Source organism: Leuciscus leuciscus (genome assembly GCF_965113295.1).
Source record: "Leuciscus leuciscus genome assembly, chromosome: 3".
Lineage (NCBI taxonomy): Eukaryota > Metazoa > Chordata > Actinopteri > Cypriniformes > Leuciscidae > Leuciscus > Leuciscus leuciscus.
The window spans coordinates 54,116,513-54,138,214 of record NC_138727.1 but is presented as its reverse complement, the minus strand read 5'-3'; the positions used below and the strand labels follow the sequence as shown (position 1 = coordinate 54,138,214).

The 21,702-nt window shown below is 37.9% G+C and overlaps 1 protein-coding gene across 7 annotated transcripts in view; it reads right to left on the bottom strand.

Moving 5' to 3' along the window:
- Positions 1-21,702, bottom strand: part of LOC309493636 (complement C3-like) — a 233,196-nt gene that overhangs the window by 17,289 nt on the left and 194,205 nt on the right. The window contains exons 1-22 of one of the 7 annotated variants that reach the window (XM_082162782.1): positions 16,953-17,082; positions 16,675-16,870; positions 16,418-16,586; positions 16,166-16,239; positions 15,865-15,953; positions 15,600-15,682; positions 15,413-15,500; positions 12,450-12,552; positions 12,197-12,317; positions 11,965-12,080; positions 11,574-11,720; positions 11,232-11,435; positions 10,903-11,094; positions 10,670-10,822; positions 10,458-10,587; positions 10,125-10,173; positions 9,569-9,670; positions 2,442-2,530; positions 2,192-2,334; positions 1,758-1,973; positions 1,545-1,605; positions 1,194-1,277 (exon numbers count right to left, since the gene is read on the bottom strand). The exons of 2 other annotated variants lie outside the window; for them this stretch is intronic. In XM_082162782.1, coding sequence (XP_082018908.1) covers positions 1,194-1,277; positions 1,545-1,605; positions 1,758-1,973; positions 2,192-2,334; positions 2,442-2,530; positions 9,569-9,670; positions 10,125-10,173; positions 10,458-10,587; positions 10,670-10,822; positions 10,903-11,094; positions 11,232-11,435; positions 11,574-11,720; positions 11,965-12,080; positions 12,197-12,317; positions 12,450-12,552; positions 15,413-15,500; positions 15,600-15,682; positions 15,865-15,953; positions 16,166-16,239; positions 16,418-16,586; positions 16,675-16,870; positions 16,953-17,026 — 2,683 coding nt within the window. In that variant the 5' untranslated portion in view covers positions 17,027-17,082. Of the gene's footprint in view, positions 1-1,193; positions 1,278-1,544; positions 1,606-1,757; positions 1,974-2,191; positions 2,335-2,441; positions 2,531-9,568; positions 9,672-10,124; positions 10,174-10,457; positions 10,588-10,669; positions 10,823-10,902; positions 11,095-11,231; positions 11,436-11,573; positions 11,721-11,964; positions 12,081-12,196; positions 12,318-12,449; positions 12,553-15,412; positions 15,501-15,599; positions 15,683-15,864; positions 15,954-16,165; positions 16,240-16,417; positions 16,587-16,674; positions 16,871-16,952; positions 17,083-21,702 lie in introns of those variants that run through there. 4 more of the 7 variants (XM_082162784.1, XM_082162788.1, XM_082162789.1 and 1 more) reach the window with 4 other exon arrangements.

Sequence of the window (21,702 nt, the reverse complement as noted above, 5' to 3'; positions counted from 1 at the left end):
ATAGCTCGTTTCATTCAGTAACTTTGGGCAGTTTTGATTTATATGCTGTTTAATGTTGATTATAGTGTTATTTTACATATGCATATGATTACATATGATATTACACGTTTCTGCATCTTTCTCGCATGTGTTTTCATCAGGAGATTCAGTACTCTTTCAGAAGGTGCGTAATAGCGCACCCTACTGTGTAACAGTGAAAACCTGGAAAGATGAAAAATTGCCTCAATGGCGTGGAAAGATTAAAGATCAGATTGCACTTACCTGCTAAAACTGTAAGTGAAATTTTTATATTCTTACAGGTTATGTTAAAATATTTTCTTAGTTTACAGAATTTTAAAAACATCAAAGGATAATTCAAAATGTTAGTGCTAAGGTCAATTGCAATGCACTGCTTTACAAACATTCTCACAGTAAAGTGTGCTAATAGGGATTACAAGCGAAGATAATTAGAAAAAGTTACTTGAGTGAGCATTTGTGGCAAGCGGTAGATTTCAAGTGGAATAATGCAATTCATGGGATATTTGTGTGTATTAAATCAGCTGTCCATGTTGCCCTCTTGGACAATAACAACGACAACCTTTTCTTTTCTGTAGATTTATTTGCCCCGGTTGTTTTTTCTCTTTTGTTTTCTGCGACAGATTTTGGGGCTGAAAGTTTTAACATGAACAACAACATGCGTTAACTGCGCTTCTTCTCTCCCTTTTACTCACTAGTCTTTTCTTCTCACAGCGCCCCCAACAGTATACATATTCTCCGAGGCCCTCCATATTAATCCCCTTTACATTATATTAGTGCAAATTATCTACAATAAACAAAGTCATAAAACAAATTAAATAATTATTTGAGGTCATTACATCTAGAATGTGGTTTTGATCACAATGCATCTTGGTTTCATTTACACCAGATTTTTAATCAAGTGCGTAAACTTAAACCACACAAGCAGAGAATCAAATCTTGAAAGAAACCTTCTCAGCATCCTCATACAGAACATAGTTGCAATTGTAATTATTACAAACCAGCCCGAGCATTAAGTACTGCGGTAATATCTTCAAATATTACTACAAAACACCTGGAGTAGAAGAAACAGATGGATGCCATCAGATGATATAGCTTCATCTCTCTTTAAACAAAAACATGCATACAACCTTTAAGAAATAATCATTACACATTCAAGAAAACATATTTTTCCTCACCAGTAATCGAGATGTAGGTGATAGCAGGAGTGTCTGGAACCCGATCAGCTGGTGTTTCAACTTTAATAACTATAGGTGTTCCCCCTGTTCCATTTGGGATGAGAAACAGAGACAAAGAGGAAGATGAAGGAAGAGTAATGAGTTGGTAACATTTTGTACGCTTTTGTGAGTAAGAGTAGGAGTAACTACAAAAGTGTAGGAGTTCATTCTGATCTCTTGATTAACTCAAACTATAATGAAATTTAGAAAAGTTTTTTTTTTTCATAATTGGCTGGAAGTGTAATGTGTGTAATGTTGTATAATGCAAGTATAACACAGCAGTGTTAATTTGTGGTTCACAGTAAATCTCACCATTCTTAACAGGATTGAGCTCCACGTTTGGTCTGTGTAATGGAGTCAGCACACCCTCAGACTGAGAGAGAGAGAGAGAGAGAGAGAGAGAGAGAGAGAGAGAGAGAGAGAGAGAGAGAGAGAGTTTATCTATTCAAAATATTACAAATATCTATTGATTATTAAATTAATGAATGACCAAATCAAAATTGACAGGAATGCCATCAGACGTACCACCACCTTCAGGGTCTTTCTCACTCCATCAGTGTGGAGAGAATCATATGCTGCAGCTTTCACCTCAATCATGTGTTTTCTCAGAGTCATGGGAATAATCACGTATGAAACCGCTATGCTGGAGTCTTTGTCAATGTTTACTGTTGTTCTGTATTTGCCTTTCTTACTGGCAGAGCTGCAAACATCTTCAAACTTCTCCATAAACTCCACACGCACCTGGTGAAAACAGGAGAGCGAGACACAAATCACTTCAATATCTAGAGGAAACTTCCTCCAAAGTAAATGCATTTCAACTGAAGATAAAATGTGTGATGACAGTAGATATTTCTGATATGTCTATGATTTGACTCCAGCAGAAATAGTTATTATGATGAACATGGTTTTAATGGATAACATAAATTAAAAAATATTTTTTAATATTAAATCAGATCTACCTTCTTCAGATTTCTTGGTGTGTAGTTGTGAATAATGGCCTTGATTTCCAGTTGTTCACCGCGCACAGCTGAATAAGGGATCTTGAGGTCAATGAAAAAGCTCTTAAAAACTACAATCTCCTCAGGTTCTGCCACACAGATGCCTTTGAGGAGGAACACAGACACACAGAAGGGTTTAAAGCAGCAGCTCCTGGATGATGAAGATGATGTTTTTCAGACCATGTATCCTGTTTTTGAAGCTTCATCTTACCAAGTGTTGGTGACAGACTGACAGCCAAGATCTGCCAGGTAGTAATAGAGTCTTTCAGGTAGATCACTTTATCTCTGACTGGTGCTGGACTGAGATATGAGGAAAATACAACAAAAACTGTTGAAATACTGAATGTAGAATTTTAATGGTTGTTTATCGTCAGACACACACACACACACACACACACACACACACACACACACACACACACACACACACACACACACACACAGGGCCCTATCTTGCACCCAGCGCAATTGACTTTGTACACCGACACATGTATCACTCCTATTTTGCACCCGACGCACAGCGGACTTTTCCTTCCACAGACGCACATCTGTAAATTAGGGAATGAACTTGCGCTCCAGGGGCGGTTCAGCGAAAAGAGGAGGCATGTTCCGGCGCAAACGTTCCCTGGTGCTATTTTGCAGTTTCAGAAAACAATTCCGCCACAGACCAGGAAAAACCTAGTCTAAAGTCAGTTATTTTAAGCTATTCTAAGGGCGAATGCTTGGCCATAATGTAGCGTGTGCACAACGCGTACACTTTGCTTCTCTCACCTACACAGACGCAGAAGTTGACAATTTTGCAAACCATACATAATTACAAGGAAAAATATTCCCCATGAGGGAAATCATTGTGGTGTCCATGAAGATGTGAAAAAATAGGCATAAATCTAGCTTACACATTTACCCAAATTATTCAGGATATTATTATATTATATATATTATTATATTATTATATATAAATATTATTAATTTGGGTGTGTTTCTCCCTTCCCCATATAATGTCACTTCTCTGTGTTTTACGGCCCTGACGAGAACATCGGTCTCCTCGGCTGTGAAACGCTCCTGGCGCGCGCCTGGCAAATCCGCCGTTATAATAGCAATCCGCCATGGAACAAGCGCGCCTGCTCTTAAAGGGAATGTGAGATGACGCTCTGATTGGTTTATTTCACGTTACGCCCAAACCACACCTATGAGTAATTAGGGGTGTAACGATACATCGATATGGATCGATGCATCGATATAACGTCTAGCGATACGATGCATCGATTCCACACGTAAAATATCGATATACACCTTTATTTTGACACTATCCACGTAACACGTTCCCACGTAACATCCTTCCGCCAAAGCGCACATTTCCGTTTACTCACCAACCATACTGTCTGCCGGTGTGTCTTTATAACGTTAATCTCCTCATCTGAAATAGACGCCTGACAAGACTGACTGAACCCTAAACAAGTTTTTTCACAAAAGACGGTATTGTCCGCTGTCAAGGCATCGCAAGTTCATGTTTTACAGCAGAAACAGACAAGCAGTGGCACCCTTGTTGGTGAACACAACACGTTAAGTCCGTTTTAGCGAGTCAGCGCGCAGTATTCAGGTCAGATGTCACTTTGAAAAGACGCGCTGGCTAAGAGGAGTTTCGTCAAAGCTGACTAAAGTGATCGAGGATGGATAATTTCAATGAACTTGATGAACCCGTATATCTTCTTCGGGGCGTAAAAGGAAAATAAAAACTGAAACATTTTCATGGAACCTTACTAAAGCAGCTCGTTTAGTGGTGAGGGAAAAGCTCAATAATCACAACAACAAAGTTTGTCAGGCGTCTATGTCAGCTGAGGAGATTAACGTTACAAAGATTAACCGAGTGTTGTATTATTTATCATAGCAATTACTTGGTTTTGTTTGACTCAGAAAGATGAAATGTGAATGTATCTGCCCTGCTAAAAAAACATACTTTCAATTAACTTTAATTTTGTAATTTACCTGTATTTTTTAAGTTATTATTATTATTAATCAAAACAACCCAGCTGCAGTTTGATTGATATTACTTGGAATGCACAATAATAATAAAAAACATGATTTATGAAAAAAAAACAAGAACGGAGTACTTGCAAATTACCTCTTCTGTTGTAAATGTCCCAATTGGGAGAGGGTGTGCAATTTTCAAAGAGTTTAATTAAACGTTCATGTTATATATTTTGGTTGCATTTGTAAGTTAATAAAAACGTAACTGGTTGTGTGAACATAATATCTAAATATCGATTAATTGATCAATATACCCCTGAATCGAATCGAATCGTAATCGCATTGCAGAATTTTTTGAGGTATCAGCAAATATTGTATCGCTGGCTGAGAGAATCGATATCGTATCGTATCGGGATGAACTGTCCAATTTACACCCCTATGAGTAATGTAGCTTCAGACCAACCCATTTTAGATTTGCATCAGGGCAAGAGTATTTATCCCACCGGTATAATAGCAACAGCGCCCGAGATCCGCCCACAAAGTCATTGCGTTTCGCGTTTGATACTTGTGTTTCAGATCGTTAAAATAGGACCCACAATGTGTCGCCAACAGCTCTCGTCGAATGAGCAGAGGTGGGTAGTAACGAAGTACATTTACTTCGTTACATTTACTTGAGTATTTTTTTGGAAAAATTTAACTTTTAAGAGTAGATTTGAATGTGGGTACTTTTACTTTAACTCGAGTACATTTCTAATGAAAAAAAATGTACTTTTACTTCGTTACGTTGGGCGACGTTCCTCTCGTTACTTTATTTTAATGCAATATGTGTTAAATGCGTAGTTTATTCCAAGCGCGCTGTATCTTTTTTCTGGGCTTGAGCGATGCTCAATTCACAAATGAATCACTCTTTTGAGTCGATTCTGTTCAAAGACTTCATCAAACAAGTTGGCAGATCTGTCTAAATCGGTTCGCGAATCAGTTTGAATGAACTGTTCAGTTTCCTGCACGCACTGAATCGTCTGAAGCGATTTCAATTCACACTCGACTCGGAGTCGTAACAGGAAGATTTAAGAACATCAAGAGCGTTAGATGAAGTGGCCGTGGACCTATACAGTCAAGTGAAAGCAAATCTGCAAATGCATCATATTTTTGCCAGCGATGAAGATCTTTATTAGTAGAACATCTTCGTAAGCTGTCTGTGAATGAATGATTCCACAGGACGATATATTCGATTTCATTTCACTCAGGTAATTCATTTTACAACCAAACAGATTATTACGCCACGATAGCACTACTAGAAAGTATGACATTACCCGTTTTTTGGACATATACATTAATTTATATATTAAATAAGCTACCATTGTCCACAGTCCACAGTTTATGATCCCGCGGTAGTTTGTGTGTATTGCGCAGTGGCGTGCGAACTCGACTTGAAAACGAATGCCTTTGCCTGCCGTAGACACAGTTAACCAGTTTAAACATGCTTGCAGAAATACACATTTGATTATATTTTGGAGAACAGACAGAAGAAGATCCGTCGATGTACTTTTTTTGTGTGTGTGTGTTCAGATGTTAGTAGCAGTCATGAGCGCGAGCACATGTGAAGAGTTTGGCAGATGGCAGAAATAATGCTTGTCTCTTCTGTTTTTGTTGCAAAGATAGCCTATCTACTTATGATAATAATAGTCATTTAAATAAAAAAATATCTAAATAATATCATTTTATATATATGATGACTTCAGATGCAAAAGCCTCTAAGTACCATCTGAAATTTTATTCTAAAAGAGCATTTTTATCAAGCGTGTATGTTTATGTTCAGTTATTTCACTTAAATGGCAATGAAAAGTGCCTATTAATTGCCATTAAAGTGAAATTACTGAACTTAAATATACGAGCTTGATAAAAATGCTTGTTTTAGAAGAAAATTTCAGATGGCACTCAGAGGTTTTTGCATCATGAAGTCTTCATATATATATATATATATATATATATATATATATATATATATATATATATATATATATATAGTATATATTAGGGCGGTCAATAATCGCGATTAATAGCATGATTGTCATGAGTTAACTCGCGATTAATCGCACATTTTTTATTTGTTCTAAATGTACCTTAAATTAATACTTTTCAAGTTTGTAATACTCTAATCAACATGGGCATGGATAAATATGGATGCTTTATGCAAATGTATGTTTATTATTGAAACCATAGTCAACATAGAGCATGAAGACGATGTTTTTCAAAGAACTTGTTCATGTCTATTAGACACATGTAGAAAGAACAAAGAAATACCAGGTTCCCATTATTCTCTTTCTTCGCACTGAGCAATTTACTAACACAAACATGTTTAGATTTTTGCATGACAGGGCAGCTCTTCTGAAAATGCTAAATGTACATTTATTATTTATTATTACATTTTTATTATTACATTAGTTTGTCTTTCTCTGTGCCCATTTTGATGAAGCTAAACTCTCAATAAAACTGTTTTCATTGGTATATTTTACTGTTTCTGTTGTCAAACAACGGAATGATATGAAATTATCGACCCATTAAGACATAACCAGCTCTCCCTTCCAAGATGTTAATCTGCACAAAAATCCTGATAATCGAGCCGTCGTCTGATGAAATCAAATACACATAAGATAAAGACAATATCTGTGCTGTGATTTCGGCTATACTTGCATGTAAAATTAGAGAAGCAACATAATATCTGTGTTTAACTGAATTAACCCCCTGAGGTCGGCTGTATCGCAGGCGATACCAGCTCGCTTTTTTTTTATCAGTGTAAAAGAAACTCATAAATACTCTGTTGACTTTGATTTTCCATATGAGTTTCATACATCAATCGATTCTGTTAAATGTGTATTATTTTTGTGTATACTCACAATAAAAACAAAGTGTTGTGCTTTTTGCCAAATAAAGAAAAATAAACACGAAGCGAGTTCTGCCTTCTCTCTGCCAGTGAAGTCCATTCTGAAACGCGTCCGAAAATGAACAATAACTGAGCGAATACTCAGTCAAACAGGCATACAGACACACAGGCATGAAGCTTGAATTCTCTTCTTTTAAATGAAGTAATTTATATAAAAAACAAATATTCTCATCTTGTGAAATCTGTATTAAAAGAGAGCGATTCCAGTCGAGCTCATTACAGCTCATTCAAATGTAATGTGACTCCGCCCACGGAGAGCGCGCGCGCTATTCAAACGCATGGCTGAGGCAAAATGGCTGAGGCAATCCACGCAAAACCTGTGAACGCCCCCATATCAGCTTGAGAAAACACAAGTTTATTCAGATCATTACTTGTTTACACCGTCTCGCAGCGCTGTGAGGAATAATAATAATGGAAAATGTCCCTCAGAAGTGCGGGTATATCGAGGAGCGAGCTGAGGAATACTGTAGTAAGTTTTTTTTCCTTCTCACGTGAATCGGGTTTCTGTTTATGAATGAATGAACGGCAGAGATGCGCGCTGTTTACCACAGCTTGCAAAAAGACAGTTTAAATTTAAATCGCGTGTGTGAATGAATGATGATGTTTTAGCAAACTGTATTGCTATACTGAGATGAGTAAAAATCGAAATGTAGGCTATTTGTATAAGTCAAGTCAAGTCAAGTCAAGTTTATTTGTATAGCGCTTTTCACAATACAGATTGCATCAAAGCAGCTTCACAGTATTAAATTAAAATAATACAACAAAGTTTGTTTCAAGAGGAATTTATTGATTGATAAAATTAAATTAAATATCCCCAAAATATCCCCAACTGAGCAAGCCAAAGGCAACAGTGGCAACTGTATAAGCAACGTATTAAACTGCAAATTAACAATATGCCCTAATATTTCATAAAAACAACGTTACAGTCAGGCGAAATATGAAAGACAACATTTTGTTGACTAGATTTGGGTACAGTTTTTACTGTAGAATATACTGCCACATCAAATAAGCTTTTGTTTAGCAATTTCTATATATATAAAATACTCATTCATCAACTAAGATGTTAGCTGTTCCAATGTTGGCTATATTCAAACTAATGAATACATAGATAAAATGTAGGCCTATAATCTTTTTTTTTTTTACAAAGAAAGAGTACACTTGAAATATTGTTGAAATTGTAATTATTGTTGTAATTGTAACCTTTTTAATAAAATAGCAAAACATATTTACAAGATAGATGTAAGCAAAATCTTAAATGGTCAATACAAGTCTTCTTCTAAATATATCTTTTGTCCTTGCATTGTGGCTCAGTCAGTGTCACACCTGAATGAATGGCTAATTATGCAGAGTGGGTGGGACATTGTATTCTCAGGTGTAAACCACTCCTCGTTCACGCCCTCCTCGCATATTGGCTTTCCAAGCAAAACCTGTTTTACATCAATTTAATTCAATGTATTGTTTTATGTGAACGATAAAGCAAGACTATTTTCACATAATTTTGAAGCCAGAACTCAAAGCGACAAGATCCATTAGTCAAAAGTCTTATTGACACATATTTATTATGAGTTTTGTGGTCTTATTTCAGCAACTTTCATTTTTATTTTTTTCAATAACCACGCATAAACATTATTCTCTTAAAAATTCAAAATTATACATGCATGGTGATCACATATTTTGGTAGCCCTGTTTGTGCTATATAGAGTGAATTTACACCTTTGCCATTAACATGTTTATAAATAACTGAAAAAAGCACAAATGTCAGAGCATGTCAGAACACCTCCAGGGCCCCAAAAACACATCAGACCCCAGAGGGTTAAAGCGCTGCTCCTCTCTGCAGCGCGAGACGCAGAGAGAGAGAGAGGTGCACGCGCATGCTGGGAGAGCAATACTGGCGATTCTCAGAAACTAAATAAGGTTTGGGCGCTTTAAAAAAAAAAAAAAAAAAACGCTAAAGGGGTCTACAATGTCGCTAAGTTGGCAACACTGTGTATCTCCATTTCTCCAACTAGGGGTTGGGCCACGGGCCAAACAGAAAATACGCGCTGCATTAATCGTGCGTTAAAAAAATTAGTGCCGTTAATATGATTTTGCGTTAACGCATTATTAACGCGCTAACTTTGACAGCACTAATATATATATATATATATATATATATATATAGGTCTATATGATCCGAAGTAACTAGCTACTTGAGTAGTTTTTTCATTGGATACTTTTTTACTCTTACTCAAGTAACTATTAAGATTATTACTTTCACTTTTACTTTGAGTAAATATTTCTATAAGTACTTGTACTTTTACTTGAGTACAGTTTTTGGATACTCTACCCACCTCTGTGAATGAGATAATGTACATTACTTGCTACGAGTCACTAGTGGTGTGCACGGGGCTAAACTCACAGCTTTTGTCTAAAAGTCTCCTACTCACCAATTCTCACATAGATCAATCTCTTCCCAAAGCCAACTCTCAGGGAACTGAGTACGTGACACGATCTCACCAGAGTCTGTATAATAGTCATCATCATCATCACCTGTTGTAACAGATAAAAATGAGACAGAATAGACCTTTTAAAGCAAAAGGACAAACAATCAAAAGTTTGTAAACAAGTTTGAGTTTTACAAAGTCAAGTAAAAATGTATTAGGGTACCAAGCCCCGATGGTGCTAGAACCCTATGCACTGATTTACCAATCATTTATTGTCTGAAAGTTTATTGGGGGAATGCTACACATTTGTGAGAGAATGCAAAAGTATTGTCATAATATTTTTCCTCACATCTCATATTTTTTCCCACCATGTCCCTTAACAGGCTCTGTAGACATCATGGCTGGATCATTACTAGCATTTTCTGATAATCCTCGAGATTATGTTAACTTTATTCCAATACAGGGTCCATTCAAGCCACAATGATAGAAAAACAACAGCAGAGATGAACATTAAAAACATGTTTAATCTTTAAAAGGGTCGAATCATAAGAGCAGATTCTCACCCGGTGATCTCCGTCTTCTCTTTGAAAGGAAGGGACACTCCGGCGCTAGAGGGAATTTAATTACAATGAAATTAGCATATGGCACTCTAATGTGTGAGAGGGAATTCACTACAATTGAACTTGGTGCAGTGCTTTTCCAGCGCCGATTATACCAACTTAAATTAGTTAACATACAGACACTGGAGACATTCAGGGGCAAATCTGTAAGAAATTATTTTAATTGTATGTTCATGGAAACTGCCCCTATGGATTGTTTGTAGTGAAATATAAAATAAAATATAATGGTATTTTTTATTAAAATTGAAGAAAGTACAAATATACATATATACTTGTTCTGGTGTCGGTTCCTCCTGCGGTGCTGGACTCAAACATCAGACCTGCATCACTGAAAACCCCCATACTGTCCCTTCCACCTCCTGCCGTACAGCCGGTGTCATGTTTCTCTATGACGTCCCAGATCTAGAGGTGCAAAAAAGACACCAGTTACATGCAGTTTAAATCAGAGCTGATTGTGCCATGAAGTCTGAAGAAGGTCCTTCACCTGAGTCTGAGTGAGTCTGTTCTTGTTAAGGACATGCACAGCCTTGTCAACCACCACCAGCCCAACTCTAGCTCCAGGATCTCCAGTTATCTGCAGCCTGACCTCATCTCCTGTGCCATAGGTATTCATCTTGTCCTTCACCTGAAGCTTGAGCTGTTAAAACGAGAGACACTGAATCAGATCTAGTTGATTAGCATGTCAACTATTTCTTGTGATGGTTGAGGTTGACCCACCGTTCCCATGCACGTGTCCTTCACGTCGACCCAGAATGAATCAGACACCACCTCAGACGAGCCCACATGGTAATAAGCCACAAAGCGGAAGGACGGCACCATGTCTCTGGTTACAGGTAGAGACAGCGTCACTAGAGCCTGTCCTCTCCTCTTGAACCTGTCTGCTTTAACAATCTGACCTTTACTTAAGATCTGAAAATGAGGCAGATGAGTTAACAGTATTTATGACATTTATATGGTTTCAAACACAAGCTTTGGTAGTTAATCAAATATTGACATAATAAATACATTTGTGATGCAGCTGAATATGAAATAACTATAATCTTTACCATGTATGTGTAATCTTGATCTTTGACTCCTAGACTTTGTCCAGTGTTGAGACTGACTGTCATTTGATCACCGATCTGAAGCTCTGCAGCATCAATGCCGATGTGCAAGTAATTCTTGGAGTCTCCTTTGGAAATGTAAGCAAGAGCCGTCATCGTCTTCACTGCCTGCTGTTCATCTCTTAATTGTGGATCTTTGGTTTTTGCCTGAAAAGAACAAATACACTGTTTTCTAAAGTGTATTGTAGTATAATCCATTGCTTGTTCAACATATGTTAACTGATCCATTTTCCACCAGTTCTTCAGTGAAAGTGACTGAACATTAGTTGAGTTTGCAGGTCTTACAGTGATCTGCAGTGTAGAAGATCCTCCTAGAGTGTTGACGGTAACCTTCGCAATGCCATTGGCTCTTGTTTGACCTCTGAACCCTCCAGGATTGACCTCCACTTCCACATATTCAGCAGGAGTCTGGTCAGGATTTGTTACGTAAACCTGTTATAGAACCCAGAGCAAAATAAATAAGTAATATATTTATGAAATTGTTCCTCAGTTCCTGCAACCCTTCAGGTTTGCAACTTTATATTAGGGATAGGCGATATGGCAAAATATATCTTTATTTCTATATCTATATAAACATATATATGCCAAAAAAAAGAAGAAAAAAAAAAGACTATCGCAAATTTCGTTTCATGCAGACTTTGTCATATCGCACACCCCTACTTTCTAATGTTTATACCGAGACACTGAAGGGCATCCCAGGTTTGAAGAATTGTGGTGTTCTTTTGAAGTGGATGGTGTACGGTGACGTCACAATCTGAATGCCTCTCCTTTCTGCTTCCACCATTTCACTGCCTGAAACACACACACACACACACACACACACACACACACACACAGGATTAGCCTCTCATACACAATCACACACAGGCATGTAAACATACAGATGTACAGTATCTGTTGAGTCTTACCACTTTCTGTTAAAAGACTGGCTGAAACATAGATTGATCGTCCAACCAGCTGCTTAATGTCTGGAAAGGTCTTAGTGATCATCTCCCTGCTCAGTTCTGCTGTACCTTCTCCTTTCATTATCTATTCATATGAGAAAGACATTAACATCAGTCTACAAGACAAGATAAAAAATGTATTTAATGTTTTAAGTCACTCTCTAGGTGAGGAGAAATGAGATTGAGCCCAGCTTTTAAACTGTTAAATTTCTCTCACCTGAACTTTTTGAAGAGAGGCAGGAATACTTGTTTTCTTCTCACCGTCCATCACACCAAACATCACAAACGCATTTCCTTCCACCTTCTGTCCAAACAGGTACCTATAAAAGCACAGACAATTTCTGCTGTAAAAACTGAACAGTGACGACAACTGTCCTTGATCCACGTCCACTTTCGTTTCATTACATAGAAAAAAAGCAGCTTGAACGTTTGTCTAACTACTTCTTTTCGTTCTCCACAGTCATACAGGTTTTGAATGACATGAGGGTGTAATTTAAATTTTTGGACTATTTTAAACTATTCAGTTAAGGAGCTCTTTTCCTGTTCTGACAGACAGAATAAATGTTTGCTGGTGTCACCCAGAGGGTTTTAAAGTCAAACAGTGGCAAATTAAAAATGCTATAATAGTCAAGAGCAATGAGTGATTATTTTCCTTTCCTTTTTTTGTTGGATTAAAGGGCTATTTCACCCAAAAATGATCATTCTGTCAGTAATTACTCATCCTCATGTCATTCCAAACCCATTAGACTTTCGTTTAACTTTGGAACACAAATAAAGATATTTTTGATGAAATCTGAGAGATTTCTGTCCCTCCATTGACAGCTCCGCAACTGACACTTTGACGCTTCAATAAATTCATAAAGAGACCACAAAACTAATCCATATTGAGTGATTTAGTCCAAGTTTTCTGAAGAGACACGATCACTTTCTATGAACAGACTTAATTTAGGCTTTTATTCACTTATAAACATTCATCAACACACACACCAGTTGTGGTAAACAGAAGCTCAAGCATGTTCGCTTGATGTGTGAGAACCAATGAGGTTCATTCTCGTGTTACGCAGCACGTTTGAGCTTAGGAAGAGGTTTGTTCTCACAAACAGTTTCAGTTGAACTTCTGTTCACTGATCAATGTTTGTATGTGAATAAAAGCAGTGGCGGATCTAGGATTTTTTTAAATGCGGGGCCACACATTTCAGAGAGGCGCCAAGTTTATCATTCAAGTCAAGCACAATCCTTAATGAGTTTTATATATATTTGACCTCTTCCCTTGGCTGCTGGTATACCTTCTTAACTGTTCTTTAAAGCCCTAAGTTCAATAGTAATACATTATTGTTTGCGCATGTAAACATGTACGTCTAAACTTAAGATTTATGTATTTGAATTGCATATCAATTTCCACCCATGTGGATTACATTGTTTTAACATAAATTAATGAACGGAATGTGATTTATATTTGTCAGTCATGCATAAATGAACACAACCTAACAGTTTTTGACTGAACAATAAGTAGGTTTACACAAACTGAGACAGAGTATTTATATTTTTATTTTTATTAATTACAGTGTATACGGTTTTCTTTATTTACCCCGAAAGAATGGAAGTAAAATGTGACATGCCCCATAGGTGGGGCACATTGAAACATGAACATTTGACAGCTTAAAATGTTATCTGAACTAATCAAAGATCAGCTCCACAAGTTCACAGAAAGTAAAGTGCATCCTGATTGTAGTACTTGGGTTAGTAACACTCTTTCTCATTGGTCATTATGTATGCATGCATACGTATGAGTGTTCAGTAAACAGAGTCAGAAAAGACATGCAAGTCTATTGTGGTTTATGACAAACTTAACAAGCACATCCCACTCTTTATTTTTCTTGTTCATCCATGTTTCTCTATAGCTCTAAAAGTATCAATAAAGTAGCCAATATACTCCTATGTGCCCCTCACTTCAAAAAACCCTGGTGTAACCAAATGATCAGGTCAGGTTGATTCTGTCATATTAAATCTTATATAAAACCTGTAACAGATTTCCATTAAGCCGTTGTCATTTATTACAGGAGTGAGCAAGTATTTGATGCCTACAAACAAAGTCCATACATTCAGATGTAGATGCATACAAATGTCTTTCTTTATTTTGTTCCAATGAATAAACTGCATCAAATCCACTTCTTTCCTTAATGTTCATTATCATGTACTCAGAGTTCATACATTACAGACCCAGCATACTGTCCATAATCCACCATGTTCCTAGTCTCGCGTAGCCAGAGCTTCAGACTGACGGCAGAAGGTCTGGACTCTATCGCAGCTTTCATTGGTTTGACTGACATGTAACGCAACCAATCACAGTTCGTTTTGCTCCACGTCATGTGTGAAAATGTGAAGTCGATGTCCCTACAATAACAGACCGGTGTGCATCTCATAAATTATTGATTCAAGAACATTGTGAAAGTTTACTGCGACAATGGAGCCGCGAACTTCACATACTTTTGAAAATGCAGCATTTAGTTGATCCTGGTAAGCGCTCATTGTAAACACCATGGCGTTCTTCTTCCACGAGGGGTTTTGGCATCACTGCATTTGTTTCCAGGCGGACAGTTAAAGAACACAACACACACAGCTTCCAGACATCCTGTAGAATTCAACCAATCAGATCGCGACTTCCCAAATCCTGAAGTGTTTCCAGTAAAGTGTGCCATCCATGGTCGTCACTGAAGCTGAGACTACCATGTTCCTTACTACCCTTTAGCACACTCAAAAACTGTGTGCTTCCCCATTACCGACTCACACACTTCTTGTTACTCTAATTATAATATGTCAGAGCGCCACTCGGTGGACAACAAAAGCTTTACAGTGCAATACATTGCTCCTACAAAACCATTTAAATGTTAAGCAAACTGTATTGATTAATTAAAGTGTTACCACATATTGTATAGTGCAGATCTAGTGAGAAGGGTCAGACACAACTGAAACAATATTTGTATTACCAGTAAAACAGAAAATAACCACAGACTAAGATAAATGTCTTTATTATTTTGAAAGTTACTATCTCAACTTATGAAACGTTTTGGTTGCTCATAGCACATTATTTTGTAGTTTACAAACAAATATTTAAATCAGTGTGTGCACAAATTAAAGATTAATTTTGAATACAGTGAAGCAGAACATATGTTGTCTTACTTGGCTTCAATGTCGACTGTCAGGCTCTCGTCACCCACATAGAAGAATGACTTACTGGGTCTTAATCTGACTCCAAATGTTGGCGGCACTATAAACCAATCCAGAGAAAAGACACAAATAAATAAAAACATTCTTTTAGTTTTTTATTGCATTTACACAACACACATTTTGTTGACACACATCTTACCATATTCTTTGACCTCAAAGTCTGCAGTAAACGTCTTCTGAGGAGTGTGTGTGTACCGAGTGACAACCTTCCAGATCCCAGGACTGAAACAAAAACATTTCAAAACACTTTAACAAAATTTAAATAAGCATTATACAACAGATCAAATGAATCTCATAACACAGATCACATCTATGAGTATTGTGTAGATAAATTAAAGAGAAATCATTGAATCATTAAATAAAGTTCACTCAGGTTGAATATCTTCAGTCAGCGTTTCACACACCTGGCAACCTCAGGAATGGCGTAGCTTCCAGACTTCATCCCTTTCACTGGATTTAACTTCTCTGATGAAAATGTGATGCCTTGTGGATTCTTCAACACAGAAATCAGCATTAACACTGTGTGTTTACTGAGATCAGCAGTGCAATGATGCTCATCACAGCTAAAATGACACGGATGGTGTGTGTGTGTGTGTGTGTGTGTGTGTGTGTGTGTGTGTGTGTGTGTGTGTGTGTGTGTGTGTGTGTGTGTGTGTGTGTGTGTGTGTGTGTGTATTAACAGTGTGCACTTATATAAGTGTGTACCATGATCTCCACCATGACTCCAGTCTGACTGAGTGGTTTCATGTTGGGCGTCAGAGAGAAAATTCTGTATTGAACTGTAAAAGAGGTCAAAGCAAAAAACTGAAATGTGAGTTCTGATGTTTTTTACTCAGATTCAAACCCTGAATACATGCAGCAGTCAGTTTAATAATAAATATGATTATGTCATGCTTATGTAACATGTTGAAAATTCACTGTGTTGTATTTTTCCAATTTTTTAGCACATGCTCGTACCTGTGCTAGCAGGCGTGTAGATGGGCTTGTCTGTCTGTACAAATATATATCCAGACTGGAATGAGACCATGACCACTTTCTCCAGAGTGTGGGATGGAAACTGAGCTTGTAGATACACATACTGCTTCTCCAGAGGATCATCAGAGAAATAGTCCTTATCATCAGGGATCTAGAGAACAGATAATCATCAGCCTAAATTATATCTGATGATAAATTAATCAGAATTAAACATCACTGCACTGTTATGTAGCTCTCACCTTTATATCTGTAAGGATCTGGTAATAGTTTTCTGCAGTCAGTGTCACTGCTTTGGACAATATCTCCTTGTCTTTCTTTGGGTATTTTTTCACTGTGATTTTTACATCAAAAGATCCTCCAGAGTAATCCTGAGCCTCCACAAACACGTTCTCTGAGGAACCCACTCTCAGCAAATTAGGAGCTGACAGAACAAACCTGAGGAGATCAAATCACAGCGTTTGAAATCTTAAACTGATTATTAGTAACTCTATGAGCAAACGGTGTGTTTAATACTCACAGCGGGTCACACAGTGTGAGGAGGGGTGAGGAGAGAAGAACAACAGTCAGACACAGCAGCTTCACGTCCATCATGTCTCTGTCTCTGTGTGTGTGTGTGTGTCTCTTTCTGCGTGAAACTGAAAACCAAAAAAAAAAAAAAAAAAACTTGAAATTTAAACAATCTCCTCTCCCTTTCCTCCCTAAAAAATGGTTTAGTCCTATTGTTATTAATCACTTCAGTTCAGTCAGCGGATTACCCAATACAATCTCAAGTCCCACCCTAGCTAGTGAATAGAACCAATCAGAGTTCAAGCTGATCCGAGAACAGCTGAAGTTAGAAGTAAGCAGTGGAAGTGAGACTGACTGAAAATGTCGGGGAAAAAATGTGGGTACGTCATAAAAAGAAGGAGAGGGGAAAAGAAAAAAGAAAAGAAGGAGAGGAAGGCCAGGAGAACTGCTAAATCAGTCTATCAAAACAAGATATTTAACAAGACAGGTTAGTGCACTGTATGGGTGTCAATGTGATGGGATATCGTGCCCTGATCATTTCGCTGCCAGATTTACTTTCACGGGAATATGACACTAACAATGGCGCGGGGGGTTACGCGATACGACCGAAAACACTTTCACTTTCACTATTAAAGGGACAGTACCTTCACAATATCCTAGTGACAGTCTACAAGATTACACCACAATTAAAATGTTACAAATGAATTACAAGTGGCTAAAATGATCTACCACAGTAACACATTGCACATTTAGCATACTGTCAAAGCTAAAAAATACTCAAGGGTATTTTACATTTAAAGTGAAAAATGATGTGATCCCAGCAAACAGGGGACGTCCCCCGGACGTTTTGAACGTCCCCTTAGGTCCGCATTAGGTCCGCTTTGTAACGTTCCCGAGCGGACGTTCGGAGGACGTCCGCATTTGGTCCGCTTTGTAACGTTCCCGAGCGGACCTTCGGGGGACGTCCGCATTTGGTCCACTTTGGAACGTTCCCGAGCGGACCTTCGGGGGACGTCCGCATTTGGTCCGCTTTGGAACGTTCCCGAGCGGACCTTCGGGGGACGTCCGCATTTGGTCCGCTTTGGAACGTTCCCGAGCGGACCTTCGGAGGACGTCCGCATCTGGTCCGCTTGGGAACGTTCACTGATGGACGTTCTGAGGACATTTATCCGTGCCAGTTTGCGAACGTCTCCCTCACATGCCATTTCCATGACAACACACAATCCAGTCGCCCATGCCTTTGATTTTTATCATTAGACCGGACATCTTGCAACTCAGACAAATGACTGATTAAACTAAAATATAAACCCATATTGGATTTAAAAGGGGATTTGTTTATCCATTAAATTAACTGTGATAATGGATTTTATCTAAAAAACATGGTTTTTGTTTTGCAGATTGAGGTTATAGTTTTATAACTGAAAATAAACTATAGTAAAAATATTATTTATAGCACATGCTGGAAAGAAAGTGGAAAATAACACAGATAAGACAAATGTATCCTAATTTAGGCTACCTGTAAAAATGTTGGTCAGGCGATTGAAGGACTGGTTTTATTCAAAATAAGTTATTTTAGGAAAAATATTATTCTAATTATTGCACTTAAGACTGATAGCACATTGCATTTCAAATAACAAAAAAAAGTGTCATATAGCTACACACTATAATTTTGGCAGCAAGTTACGATCAAATGCATATAGCCTATCTATGATCAAATGCACCTAAGCGAGTGACGTCATTCATTATGCACGCAGCATGTATCCATGTCTCCATGGCAACGCTCAGCTGTAGTGACAGTTGACGGTCCTCCTCAGACGCGGCCTTGTGTTTTCCCTTTCGTCTGTCTTAAAGGTATTTTTAATTTTTAGATTAGTATACATTAGTTATCGTAAACACTATACATCATTACATATTATGAAAATTTGACTTTTTAAAACGTTTGCTGAAGTTGTCCGCCGTGTACCACTGCTAACCGTTATGCTAACACTACGAAACTAACGTTAGCTGCTAAATGTTGCTGAAATGAGACGACGTTATATTTCACATATTCATATAGACATATAAAATCATAGCACTACTGAATGTGTTAATTTTGTTGTTTTAGATGCCAGGGGGAATAATTGCCAACGGACTAACCCGACAGCTGACCGACCGAGACACACACACAGCTGCCAGCGCGTTTGAAGACACACACACACACACACACACACGGAAAGAGCACAACACCTTTACAATTGTTCAAATAAATACTTTGTTCCTTACAACGTGTCTGTTTTCTTTGGTTAGCCAAGTAAAATAAAATAAAAAAGGATGTTAAAAGGACTTCTAATGAACGTTCTGTAAAGGTCCCCGAATGTTTTCCAAACGTCCCACGAAGGTCCCTCGGGACGTCGCACGACGGTCCTGCAAACGTCCTGCGAAAGTCCCCCGCGACGTCCTGCGAACGTTTAAAGAACCCTACACGAAGACGTCCAGAGGACGTTCGCAGAGGACGTTCAGGGACGTTCTAGGGACGTCTTTTTGTTAGCTGGGATGTTACAATATTCACAAATGTGCACATGAAGAAGACATAATTGGCAAAAGTATGGAGATTTAACTACACATATACACTGTTGTGATCAGGGGCGTAGCCAGGACATTATTTCTGGGGGGGCCAGCTTGGGCCAGTCTTTTATTTGGGGTGGCACTTGATTGTCAAAAACGACTATTTTAAAACTCACGCACCGCGTCACTCAGAGTAGCGGTTTTCCCGCCGCACATCAGGCCATAAACAATGGATTGAACTTCCTTATGGACACTAATAATGTCTGATTGATAATCCATGTTATTGGGATGGGTGCTTAGATAATGTGCAAGTGCGATGTGTCATGATTATGTGAGGGGTTAGGGACCTTAACATGAGACGGGGATGTTTTTAGTGCAAATGACAGAAAGACACAATATGAATTGTCATTTTAGGCTAAAATTTATTTAGGTAAACCATAGCATTTTAAGTGCAATATTATAATAAAATGGATTTTACGCGTCGCGAACGGAACGCATTACGTGCCTGGTGTAGCTTAATTACCCCTATAAGGATATAGTATTATCCTTACTAAGTCAAGTCAAGTCATCTTCATTTATATAGCGCTTTTAACAATGTAGATTGTTTCAAAGCAGCTTTACAGAGATAAACGCATAATTTAAGGTAACAGAGATTGTTTTGGCTTTATAGCGGTTCTTTAATAAAGTTATTTTCCAGCTAAAGTTAGTTTTGATTCATTCGCTTCCGTCGCAACGATCATTTGTTATTAAATTAGGGGCAGCTAAGACGACACCATTCTCTCTACACAGACTTTAAACGCGAACCTGTGAGAAACGCTGATGGTGTTCACATGCGCATTAAGAATTAGTTCTATAGTTATGTGCGTTTGAATATATGTGCGCAGGTTTGGAATTCCCTACAGACCAAGCCTAAACAAAGTACTGGTGTTTCCTTATAATTTTTTATACAGAATTTTATTTTATTTGATCAATTCGGGGTAGATACGCGAATTGAGTTTCCTGACGACGCTTTATCTGTAGAGTGGTAAAATAATGCGTAAGTAATATCCTTATATTATCCCCTACTAACCCAGCCAGCACAGCCATGTGGGGCCCAAATGGGTTTGACCTGGGCTATCTAACTGGGACCCAGCCAGTTTTGTCCTCGGTTTCCATGTAGGCCCCACATGGGTTTGCCCAGATGAAATGAACACTGCTTAGTGTGCACAGTACATGCTGTTTATTGTAACACTGAATCAGTGTTGGAGGTAATGAGATAATTAAGTGATTGAATAATGATAGTGCATTATTGATGAACACCTGCTGTTAACAAGCAGAATCACTGAAGGAAAGAGAAACACAAGAACTACTTCCAGCCACTGCCTTGGATGAAATCAACTGAAGATAAAATACATTACATCTCTCAAGATCTGATTAAACAACTCCACAAACAGCATTACCAGCTTCACTTATTAGTAACCAGACTGACTTTATTTCTGTCAGACATCTACAGAAGTTCTTATTGAGAATTAACAGAGGTTTAGATGTTGATTACTTATTTGAAAGTAATAGTTTGATTTGATGTTACCATTGTGGCGATCAGTGTGTGCTTTAGTCAGGCTCTTGACTTTTTAACATTAGTTTTTCTCAGGCAGCTGTGTCTGTTTGTTATGGCAAGAACAGCAAGAGAAAATATAATCAGATGCTGATTGATGATAAGAGTATAATCATCATGTAGTGGCTTAGCTCATTGATTATGTGTGAGGTTTATACGGGTAGTACGTCATTCATTTTGTTTTATTGTTGTGATTCTACAGCAAGAGAATAATAGAATTTAATCAGAACGTCAAATGATTTTTAACACACCATTTACATATTTTGGGCTCCTGTGAGATTTACTCGCACACAGACATCAAGAATCAGCATATGAATCTCAACAATGGTGACATGCTTCATGGTGCAATACATTCTGGGAGCTATGGATAAGTTTCATATTAGAGCTGGGCGATTTAAATCACGATATTGTTATGCGCATCTCGTCAGTAAAGCCGGTTCCTTGATTAGTAGTAAATCACCATCACCTGCTTTCAGATGGAGCAGAATTTACTACAAAGAGCCGTAGTTAACTGACAAGCTGAGCCATATCGCATTAATATCGCGGCGATAATTAATGCGATATGGCTCAGCTTGTCAGTTAACTACGGCTCTTTGTACACAGCAAAAACTCCAGTGTTAAA